Source organism: Oncorhynchus clarkii, chromosome 10 (genome assembly GCF_045791955.1).
Source record: "Oncorhynchus clarkii lewisi isolate Uvic-CL-2024 chromosome 10, UVic_Ocla_1.0, whole genome shotgun sequence".
NCBI classification, from domain to species: domain Eukaryota; kingdom Metazoa; phylum Chordata; class Actinopteri; order Salmoniformes; family Salmonidae; genus Oncorhynchus; species Oncorhynchus clarkii.
In genome coordinates this window covers 44,839,720-44,851,788 of record NC_092156.1, presented here as the reverse complement: position 1 = coordinate 44,851,788, position 12,069 = coordinate 44,839,720, and the positions used below count along the sequence as shown (strand labels likewise).

At 47.6% G+C, this 12,069-nt stretch overlaps 1 protein-coding gene across 3 annotated transcripts in view; it reads right to left on the bottom strand.

Annotated features, from left to right (window-relative positions):
* LOC139418559 (disks large homolog 4-like) overlaps positions 1–12,069 on the bottom strand; it is a 60,201-nt gene that overhangs the window by 4,889 nt on the left and 43,243 nt on the right. For all 3 annotated transcript variants that reach the window (XM_071168119.1, XM_071168120.1, XM_071168121.1), the window contains 16 exons: positions 11,011–11,064; positions 10,797–10,847; positions 9,969–10,093; positions 4,785–4,954; positions 4,415–4,551; positions 3,738–3,879; positions 3,496–3,634; positions 2,979–3,135; positions 2,615–2,717; positions 2,397–2,511; positions 1,297–1,473; positions 903–945; positions 763–793; positions 553–600; positions 345–446; positions 57–229 (listed from right to left, as the gene is read on the bottom strand). In XM_071168119.1, coding sequence (XP_071024220.1) covers positions 57–229; positions 345–446; positions 553–600; positions 763–793; positions 903–945; positions 1,297–1,473; positions 2,397–2,511; positions 2,615–2,717; positions 2,979–3,135; positions 3,496–3,634; positions 3,738–3,879; positions 4,415–4,551; positions 4,785–4,954; positions 9,969–10,093; positions 10,797–10,847; positions 11,011–11,064 — 1,767 coding nt within the window. The remainder of the gene's footprint in view (positions 1–56; positions 230–344; positions 447–552; positions 601–762; positions 794–902; positions 946–1,296; positions 1,474–2,396; positions 2,512–2,614; positions 2,718–2,978; positions 3,136–3,495; positions 3,635–3,737; positions 3,880–4,414; positions 4,552–4,784; positions 4,955–9,968; positions 10,094–10,796; positions 10,848–11,010; positions 11,065–12,069) is intronic.

Genomic DNA, 12,069 nt, shown 5'->3' with positions numbered 1-12,069 from the left:
AATAACATCATGATAATATACTGTATCTCTAGGAGGGGATGTTATCTATGCTGCACCTGCTCCGCCACCTCTCGCACGCTCTGGACGCTGGTGCCGTATAGGTGGCTGTTGTACTGGCCCGCCTCGATGAACCGGTGGCTCTGGATATCCTTCTCCATCTGTTCCCGTGACGACACAAAGTGGTAGTCCCGCCCGTCCACCTCGTACTCCCGCTTGGGCCGCGTGGTGTCTGTGGGGGGAGGGGACAGGCGGTCAGTCAGGCGGTCAACCAATCACCCGGTCAATAGACGTAAACCAATGGGGCGAGCAGGGAAATGGTTCATCTACAACGGGTCAATACTTACGAGGGACACAAGATCCAAACTTGTCAGGGAACTCTGACAGCAGGTCATCATTTACCCTGTCCTTTATGGGACCCAATATTATGATGGGCCTGGCATAATGCACTTTATGGATAGAGAGAGAGAGAGAGAGAGAGAGGTAAGACGGAATAAATAAGGAGTAAATAGAAGTATAACTTGAATAAAATAGTACTTGAAAGTCTACTCTCACCCTCCACTTGTGTCACTGCTTCATAGCTGTGTTGAGAATCGTCCCTCCCTGAAACCAGAACACAACAACACCAGCCAGTCAGTCTGGCAGTTAGTCAGTCAGTCAGTAGCTACTGTTCATCTGATCGCTGTGGCGCTCTAGCTAAATGAAATAATATCATTTCTAGCACCACCGAGGGCAGAGCCAGTCTCCTCCGGTACAGCTGCTTACCTTGAGATCCGAGGCTGTCCCGACTGCGATCCTGCACAACACAGAGAAAACAGATGTTTAGAGAGCGAGAGAGAGAGAGAGACAGACGAAGACATTGGTGTAAGATCTTTCATAAGACGCTCACTAACTTATGTGCTTACCCTCTCTTTGGTGCCCATGCGAGACCACTCTTTCCTTTCTACCCTGAAGGGGTTAGGAACGAAATGAGGCAGTAAAGGGCAGAGGGAGAGAAAGAGAGCGCGATAAAGAGAGCCGAGAGGGGAAGAAAGGAGCGTGAGAGGCTGAAAGTGAAAGATCCGCTACATAACCATAGAATTCCACATGCAAACGGAGAAAACAAATAGCATATAGTACACACACATGCACACGCACAAACACACACGTGCACACACACACACACACACACACACACACACACACACACACACACACACACACACACACACACACACACACACACACACACACACACACACACACACACACACACACACACACACACACACACACACACGGTGCTGTGAGGTGTCTGACCTGCGTTTGCTGGGAATAAAGCCAACCTCCTCAACGTCTGTCTGAGGACTGACCCGTCTGGCCTGCCACCACTCCTCATCACCACAGTCCAGGACATGGAGCACATCACCAAACCTGAAGCCCACCGCCTGGCTCAGGAAACCACAGTCTGCTGTCTTATCATAGTCAAACAGGGCCCTGGGACAGACGGAGGAGAGGAGACCATGGGAGAGGAAAGGAAGAAGACACAGTTACAAAAGTAGATACAGACATTCTTTGAAGTCTAAGTGGGTTCTTGTGCTCTGAGGTGTTCACAGTGCTGTACTAGCCTGGTAGTATCTGTGTTGTGTCCTTGTGGGGCTGTATATAGTATATAGTGCAGTATTAATAAATACCTGATGTTGAAGCCTCTCTTGGGGTTGTATATAGTGCAGTATTAATGAGTACCTGATGTAGAAGCCTCTCTTGGGGTTGTATATAGTATATAGTGCAGTATTAATGATTACCTGATGTAGAAGCCTCTTTTGGGGTTGTATATAGTATATAGTGCAGTATTAATAAGTACCTGATGTAGAAGCCTCTCTTGGGGTAGTATATAGTGCAGTATTAATAAGTACCTGATATAGAAGCCTCTCTTGGGGTTGTATATAGTGCAGTATTAATGAGTACCTGATGTAGAAGCCTCTTTTAGGGTTGTATATAGTATATAGTGCCGTATTAATGAGTACCTGATGTTGAAGCCTCTCTTGGGGTTGTTGTATATAGTATATAGTGCAGTATTAATGAGTACCTGATGTTGAAGCCTCTCTTGGGGTTGTATATAGTATATAGTGCAGTATTAATGAGTACCTGATGTTGAAGCCTCTCTTGGGGTTGTATATAGTATATAGTGCAGTATTAATGAGTACCTGATGTTGAAGCCTCTTTTGGGGTAGTATAAAGTGCAGTATTAATAAGTACCTGATATAGAAGCCTCTCTTGGGGTTGTATATAGTGCAGTATTAATGAGTACCTGATGTTGAAGCCTCTCTTGGGGTTGTATATAGTATATAGTGCAGTATTAATGAGAACCTGATGTTGAAGCCTCTTTTGGGGTAGTATAAAGTGCAGTTAATGAGTACCTGATATAGAAACCTCTCTTGGGGTTGCTCCTCAGTGTCGTCTGACCAGAACCCATGCTGCTGTTCATCAGCTGTTCCCTCAGGTCATGGATCTTCGCTTCGAAACGACTGTACTCTGAACACACACACACACACATACATTAGCACATGTATGGTCCCTTGGCGTACGGTGACGCAGTGTTGTGTGCAATGGTAGGTTACTGTAGTGCTGGCCTCACCCTCTGGTCTGTACTGGGCGATAATGGTGACAGTCTGGCCAGCGTTCTTCAGGGCTGCCGCAGCCTGCTCATGGGTGGCGATACGCAGGTCCACTCCATTCACCTGACACACACACATGCACACGCGCGCGCACACACACACACACACACACACACACACACACACACACATGCACGCACCCTAAACTCTCAGAGAAGTGTGTGCGTGTGAAGCTGTGTGTGTGTGCCTAAGAAAGAGCGCGATCAAGAGTTTGTGTATATATACGTAAGTGTGTGCCTGTGTGGTTGCGTGACTATACACATGTGAGTATGTGTGTGTACAGAATATGAATCCACTTGTGTGTGTGAGCATGTATGTACTTACGCTGAGGATCTGGTCGCCCTTGCGCAGCTCACCGCTGAGGTCGGCAGGTCCCCCTGCCAGGATGAAGGAGATAAAGATCCCCTCTCCATCCTCTCCTCCCACGATGTTAAAACCCAGGCCTGTAGAACCCCGGTGGATCAGCACTCTCCTAGGCTCCCTGACAGAGAGAGCAGGGGAGAAGGGGAGGGACGGAGGGTCAGGGAGAGACGAGGAGAAATGGAGGGGAAGAAGGAGACTAACAAGAGGGAGAGGTAACATGGGGAAGAGATGTAAATGAGTAGTGAAATGGGGACACCACATTTTGGGGCACAAGGAGGAGAGAGGCAGAGAGAAAAATAAAATAATTGTTGGTTAGCTCTGGGTCAGGCCTGTGCTAACCAAATCCTACCTCCATCAGGAGTTTTTCATTTTCACACCAAGCCCACCATTTTACGATCCATATATGGGGCCTATGAGGCCTTTGGGAAAAGCCATAGGTGGATTTGGAATATGAGTCAGCCCAGAAAGCTTTGCTCACCTGGGAAGGTCTTCATCCCCCATCATGCTGTGCAACACTGGAGAGAAGCGACTGGGTGAGGTGGGAGTGAGGGCTTGTGGGTAATCTGATCCAAGGTAGGTGGGGTGGCCAAGATCTGTGTCCATGTGAGCGGAGTAAGCTGAAGAAAGAAGACATGGACCATTAGAGGACCACACACACACACACACACACACACACACACACACACACGCGCACGCACGCACGCACGCACGCACACTTACTGCTTGTAAGGTCTGGCGGGTTGTAGGAGTTCAGGTAGAGGTTGTTAGGCTTGGCCACCCTAAGGTAAACCACCTCGGCTGTGTTCTTCAGGGCTCCCACTGCATCCTCGTGCATCACGTCCTCCAGACACACACTGTTCACCTGAACCCACAGACAGCATGGGTTCAGACCTACTGCTACACATGCTGCTGACCTGTACATCATGGACGTAGTAAAATAGCCCCTGCAGTGCTGGCAGGCATATTACCCAGCTTCTCAGTCAATGGAATGTCAACGTGATCCTGCTCTCTGAGGACGTTCTGAAGCTATTTCTAAATCACAGGGCATGGTATCATAGCTCATTGGGAAATAAAGCAGTGGATCAGGCACCATTTTGTAGTTTCTGCATGGAGCCCATATTGAGTCAAAATCCACCACTCATCTGCAATATCTCTATGGCCCAGGAGATGGCAGTAGAGCTACACAGTGCAGGCAGCAGCAGAAGCAGTGCTGGTGATGTTAAATAACTCTCCTATCCCACACATCTATTACCATATTAATGAAAGTCATCTCAGGCTGTGAAAATTACAACTGTTATTTATCGAGATTCGTAAAGCACCTACGCTGCTGAAGTGGACAAGATATGCTGGCTTGTCTAAGTGGGCCTCTACTAGCCAGTGTGTGTGTGACGACTGACCGCCAGTATCTTATCCCCTATCTGCAGCCGCTGGTCCTTGTGAGCAGCCCCACCCTCGATGATCTTAGTGACATAGATGCTGTTGTCTCCTGGTATGTGCTGGTTCCCCACCCCTCCAGCGATGCTGAAACCTAGACCTATGGGAGGGACAGGATGGAGCAGAGAGAGAAAGAGAGAGAGGGCGTAAGTGAGAATATGAGCGAGACAGTGAGAGAGACAGAGAGAGCAATGGAGAGAAACAGAGAGAGTGAGATGGAGAGAGAGAGCGAGAGAGAGATGGAAGAGGTGGAACGAAAGATGTAAATAATAACTGACAGGTACATAAATATGTAAGCATTAACCACACAAACAGACACAAACAGAGCTGTACCTTTCGGCCCTTTGATGAGTTTGATCTCGGTGACTTTCTCTGCGGCTGGTTTCCTGCGGAGCACGTAGAGGCGGACGATGGCCCCCGCCTCCTTCAGAGCCTCCACTGCCAGACTGTGGGTCACCTCCCTCACATCCACATCATTCACAAACAGGATACTGTCATTCACACTGCGAGAGGGAGAGAGAGAGAGAGAGAGAGAGAGAGAGTGTGAGAGAGAGAGAGAGAGAGAGATGGAGAAATAGAGAGAGAAGAGAGGTTTATTGTTAGTGACGAGTCTGCCACCCAGAAGGTGAGGTGTCGAGGTGAGGAAGAGGATTATTTAAGAGTGTTGGAAGAGGTAGGGTTTCAGATGTTTCGAGAAGATGGGCAGGGACTCTGCTGTCCTAGCTTCAGGGGGAAGCTGGTTCCACCATTGGGGTACCAGGACAGAGATGAGTTTTGCCTGGGCTGAGTGGGAGCTGCCCTCCCGTAGGGGTGGAAGGGTCAAGAGACCTGAGGTGGCAGAACTGAGTACTCAGGTTGGGTTGTAGGGTTTGAGCATAGCCTGAATGTAGGGAGGGGCAGTTTCTCTTGCTGCTCCATAGGCAAGTACTAAGGTATTGTAGTTGATGTGAGCTTCGACTGGAATCCAGTAGAGTGCGGAGGAGTGGGGTGACATGGGAGAACTTCGGAAGGTTGACAACCAGAGGGGCTGCAGCGTTCTGGATAAGTTGCAGGAGTTTGATGGCACAAGCGGGGAGCCCAGTCAACAGCGAGTTGCAGTAGTCCAGACGAGAGAGCACTAGTGCCTGGATTAGGACCTGTGCCGCTTCCTGTGTGAGGTAGGGTTGTACTCTATGAATATTGTAGAGCATGAACCTGCAGGAACGAGTCACTGCTTTGATGTTTGCAGAGAACGACAGGGTGTTGTCCAGGGTCAGGCCAAGGTTCTTCACACTCTGGGAGGGCGACACTGTGGAGTTGTCAACCGTGATGGAGAGGTTTATGAGTGGGCAGACCTTCCCCGGGAGGCAGAGCAGCTCCGCCTTGTCAAGGTTGAGCTTGAGGAGGTGGGCCAACATTCAAGTTGAGATATCTGCCAGGCATGCAGAGATACTTGCCGCCATCTTGGTGTCAGAAGGGGGGGAAGGAGAAAAGTAGTTGAGTGTCATCCACATAGCAATGATAGGAGAGACCATGTGAGGATATGACGGAGCCGAGTGGCTCGGTGTATAGACAGAAATGAGCCCTGGTGCAGACCTCTCCACATCACCTGGTAGGAACGGCCTACCAGGAAGGATGCAATCCAAGAGTATGCAGAGCCTGAGACGCCCAGCCCTGAGAGGGTGGAGGGGAGGATCTGATTGTTCACGGTGTCGAAGGAAGTGGATAGATCTAGGAGGATGAGAACAGAGGAGAGAGAGTCAGCTTTGGCAGGGCGGAGAGCCTCTGTGACACAGAGAAGAGCAGTCTCGGGTTGAGTGACCCGTCTTAAAGCCTGACTGGTCAGGGTCAAGAAGATCGTTCTGAGTGAGATAACGAGGAAGTTGATCAGAGACAGCACACTCAAGTGTTCTCAAGTGTTCAGCACACTCAAGAAATGGACGAAGGGATACAGGTCTATAGCTTTTGACGTCAGATGAGTCCAGTGTTGGTTTCTTGAGGAGGGGAGCGACTCGGTGGCCATTTTGAAGTCGGAGGGGACGCAACCAGTGGTCAGGGATGACTTGATGAGGGACGTGAAGAACGGGAGAAGGTCTCCAGAGATGGTCTGGAGAAGGGAGGAGGGGATGGGGTCGGGCAGGCCTATTCTCTCACCCCTTGGAGACAGCCCTGCACACCATCCTCTCTACAGCGTACCCTCTTGGCCCCATCCTCCGGTCCTGTGTCACGTGACCAGCTGGCCTGGCCTTCACTCTGTCACTCTAACTACCCAGAGAGAAGAGCAGTCAGCCCGTCCGTCAGTCAGTCAGCCAGTCCGTCTGTCAATCAGTCCACCCACCAGTAACCCTTTAGTTCAGCGTCAGCTCCAAGCCCACAGAGTATGCAGTGTGTAGATACAGAGCAGTCAAGGCTTTTAAAGTCCACAGAGTATGCACTATTTAGACACAGAGCAGACAAGGCTTTTAAAGTCCACAGAGTATGCACTGTGTAGATACAGAGCAGTCAATGCTTTTAAAGTCCACAGAGTATGCACTATTTAGATACAGAGCAGTCAAGGCTTTTAAAGTCCACAGAGTATGCACTATTTAGATACAGAGCAGTCAATGCTTTTAAAGTCCACAGAGTATGCACTATTTAGATACAGAGCAGTCAAGGCTTTTAAAGTCCACAGAGTATGCACTATTTAGATACAGAGCAGACAAGGCTTTTAAAGTCCACAGAGTATGCACTGTGTAGATACAGAGCAGTCAAGGCTTTTAAAGTCCACAGAGTATGCACTATTTAGATACAGAGCAGACAAGGCTTTTAAAGTCCACAGAGTATGCACTATTTAGATACAGAGCAGACAAGGCTTTTAAAGTCCACAGAGTATGCACTGTGTAGATACAGAGCAGTCAATGCTTTTAAAGTCCACAGAGTATGCACTATTTAGATACAGAGCAGGCAAGGCTTTTAAAGCACCATATAATGGGAGTCACATTTGTCAAAGCCTTGGTGCTCATGAACATTCAGGGCCTGACATTTGCATGACCTTGTCCATTACTTCCTCTGCTCTTAAGGTAACATTAAGAAACTAGCCTTTGCATACGCTTCATTCGTGGACCCCGCTTAACATGTCCATTTACACGGGTAAATAAAGATTTTAGAGACACGTCTCTGCACATTCTAGCGACTGTCAAACTGTCTTTCGATGCTTTCAAAGCTATTGAATTGTCTATGACAGTGAGAGACATATCAAATGGATAACGGAAAGTGTGATTTTGATGTCGGCAGCCCAGCCAGCCTTGTACGACGGGGATATTCATCTCCTCTGATGATACCTTCTAGAATCCCAGATGTGCCCTTTAAATGCCATGTTAAATTCCTTCAGTAATGGACAGGCCTGTGAGGGACAGAGTGTGTAAGTGCTAGCCATTCCCTAGGCCAAGGCTAACAGAGAGAAAGATGTTGGAGTGGGGTCCCAGTACAGAGGGCCTAGGTAGGGTGAGGAGGGGGAGGGGGAGGACTATATTTAGGCAGCTCCACTGCGATGAGTGGACTCAGTGGTGAAAAGCATCTGTCTGGCTGACTGAGTGAATGCAGTCTGAGGCGGGGAGGGGAGGAGGAGAGTGAGGGAGTGGGGGAGGGGTTAGGCATCAGAGTGTGACTTCTCTCTCTGAGACTCAGCTGGCACTGACATGAGTAGCCTACATCACTGTTGTAGCCCTGGGTTGTGTTTTTGTTTGTGTGTTTGTGTTTATGTCTGTGTGTGTGTGTGTGTGTATTTGCATATGCATGCATGAGCCTATGTTCATGTGTCTACATACACTTGCATACAGTAGAAGTCAGAAGTTTACATACACTTAGGTTGGAGTCATTAAAACTTGTTTTTCAACCACTCCACAAATGTCTTGTTAACAAACTATAGTTTTGGCAAGTCAGTTAGGACAACTACTTTGGGCATGACAAGTAATTTTTCCAACAATTGTTTACAGACAGATTATTTCACTTATAATTCACTGTATCACAATTCCAGTGGGTCAGAAGTTACATACAGTAAGTTGACTGTGGCTTTAAACACCTTGGAAAATTCAAGAAAATGATGTCATGGCTTTAGAAGCTTCTGATAGGCTAATTGACATAATTTGAATCAATTGGAGGTGTACCTATGGAAGTATTTCAAGGCCTACCTTGAAACTCAGTGCCTCTTTGCTTGACATCATGGGAAAATCTAAAGAAATCTGCCAAGACCTCCACAAAATTGTAGACCTCCACAAGTCTGGTTCATCCTTGGGAGCAATTTCCAAATGCATGAAGATACCATGTTAATCTGTACAAACAATAGTACCAAAGTTTAAACACCATGGGACCACACAGCCGTCATACCGCTCAGGAAGGGGACGCGTTCTGTCTCCTAGAGATTAATGTACTTTGGTGCGAAAAGTGCAAATCCAATCCCAGAACAACAGCAAAGTACATTGTGAAGATGCTGGAGGAAACAGGTACAAAAGTATCTATGTCCACAGTAAAACGAGTCCTATATCCACATAACCTGAAAGGCCGCTCAGCAAGGAAGAAGCCACTGCTCCAAAACCACCATAAAAAAGACAGACTACGGTTTGCAACTGCACATGGGGACAAAGATCGTACTATTTGGAGAAATGTCCTCTGGTCTGATGAAACAAAAATAGAACTGTTTGGCCATAATGACCATCGTTATGTTTGGAGGAAAAAGGGGGAGGCTTGCAAGCCGAAGAACACCATCCCAATCATGAAGCACTGGGGTGGCAACATCATGGTGTGGGGGTGCTTTGCTGCAGGAGGGACTGGTGCATTTCACAAAATAGATGGCATCATGAGGTAGGAAAATGTTGTGGATATATTGAAGCAACATCTTAAGACATCAATCAGGAAGTTAAATCTTGGTCGCAAATGACACTAAGCATACTTCCAAAGTTGTGGCAAAATGGCTTAAGGACCACAAAGTCAAGGTATTGGAGTGGCCATCACAAAGCCCTGACCTCAATCCTATAGAAAATCTGTGGGCAGAACTGAAAAAGTGTGTGTGAGCAAGGATGCCTACAAACCTGACTCAGTTCCACCAGCTCTGTCAGGAGGAATGGGCCAAAATTCATCCAATCTATTGTGGGAAGCTTGTGGAAGTCTACCCGAAACGTTTGACCCAAATTAAACAATTTAAAGGCAATGCTACCAAATACTAATTGAGTGTATGTAAACTTCTGACCCACTGGGAATGTGATGAAAGAAATACAAGCTGAAATAAATCCCTCTCTACTATTATTCTGACATTTCACGTACTTAAAATAAAGTGGTGATCCTAACTGACCTAAGACAGGGAATTCTTACTCGGATCAAATGTCAGGAATTGTGAAAAACTGAGTTTAAATGTATTTGGCGAAGGTGTATGTAAACTTCTGACTTCAACTGTATATGTGCGTGTGTATACAGAGTCAAGGGTTGGGATTGACAACTTGAGGCTGGTGAAAAGGAGATGATGTTAGCTGTGCTAGGTAGGTAGGTAGTTAGTTAGGGGCGTACCTCAGCCGGCCGTCCTGGGCCGCAGCTCCTCCAGGGATGATCTTGGTGATGAAGATGCTGGGGTCATCACCAACATGAGGGTTATCTGTCCCCCCAGCTATACTGAAGCCCAGGCCTGAGTTACCCTAAACACACACAGCATCACACACAGCATCACACACAACATTACACATAGCATTACATACAATATTCCACACAGCATTACATACAACATCACACACAGCATCACACAGAGCATCACACACAACATCACACACAGCATCACACACAACATTACACACAACATTACACACAGCATTACATACAATATTCCACACAGAATTACATACAACATCACACACAGCATCACACAGAGCATCACACACAACATCACACACTGCATCACACACAGCATCACACACAGAATCACACACAACATTACACACAGCATTTCCCACAATATTCCACACAGCATTTCCCACAATATTCCACACAGCATTACATACAATATTCCACACAGCATTACATACAATATTCCACACAGCATTACATACAATATTCCACACAGCATTACATATAACATCACACACAGCATCACACACGGCATCACACACAACATCACACACAGCATCACACACAGCATTACACAGCATCACACACAGCATCACACACAGCATCACACACAGCATCACACACACAGCATTACGCAGTGTCAAACATGATGACTATCACAGACCAAACTGTTGTAGATTACATACATTTGACTGTTCTTTGGCTATCCCTGATCAGTCGTAGGATATCAATACGGCTTTGACCCTATGTTATAATTATTTGCTGTAAAACACTCACTCGTTCCAGTGTAATCTCTTCATACTCAATTTCCCCCTCTGTCCCGTTGACCTGAGAGAGGAAGACAGTGTTTTATCACACTTCCAATGAACGATGAGTAAAAACTAGGACGAAAACCATGCAGCAATATGGGATGAGTATTGTGTAGGCTGATCATCAACAATGGAGTATTCCTGCAGTGAATAAGGCAGTATGGTTGGTGTACTACTCTTACGTAGGGAGAGCCGTCGAGCGTGTCAGTATTCACCACCACTGGAGGAGAATTCCCCTGGATGAGGAAAGAGACGGAGGAAAGGGAGAGAGGAAAGGAGAGAGGAAAGGGAGAGAGGAAAGAGACGGGAGGAAAGGGAGAGAGGAAAGGAGAGAGGAAAGGGAGAGAGGAAAGGGAGAGAGGAAAGGGAGAGAGGAAAGGGAGAGAGGAAAGAGACGGGAGGAAAGGGAGAGAGGAAAGGGAGAGAGGAAAGAGACGGGAGGAAAGGGAGAGAGGAAAGGGAGAGAGGAAAGGGAGAGAGGAAAGAGACGGGAGGAAAGAGAGAGAGGAAAGAGACGGGAGGAAAGGGAGAGAGAAGGGAGAGAGGAAAGGGAGAGAGGAAAGGAGAGAGGAAAGGGAGAGAGCGAAGGAGAGAAAATGTATTAGCCCGCACGTGCACCCGTGCTCACACACACACACACTCCAAATCTTCAGGGTTCGGGCCTTATGGCAGAAACAACATATCCTGTCCTAGTCTTTACTTCTGTACAGCGAGATAATGTTTGAGTGAATCTCAGGATAAGCAGGCATGGAGTCAGGCTGCCCTGCTCAGGCTGTTGGAACCTCTCCCTCTGCAGGCAGGCAGACCCTGCAGTCACAGCACGGCCATTTTAGAGCCCAATGACGATGACAACACCACACATAGTCACTGTGACATGTCCTGCCTGCCTGCCTGGCACACTGACTGACTGCTCCACACCCCAGCCACAAGGCACTAGCCACAAGGCACCAGGCCTTGACTTTGCAGCTCTTTCCTGTGAGTCAACGTTATCTAACAAAGCCCTAGGTTGGTGTCACAATGACAACGCTCTGTGAAATGATTCTGTAAATACATTCAGGTTTAGGGAGAAGGAAGAAGTCGTTTCATAACACCATCACGAAAGGCAACATTGTGGCAACACCTATCAGAGCTGTTAGCGTTCAAGGCTATCAGCGTGGTTCCTCTCACTCAGTGTCTACAAAGCCTCCGGGCGCATGTTGCATCACTGATGAGTAGCGAGCAAAGCAGAGCCCAACCTGTGA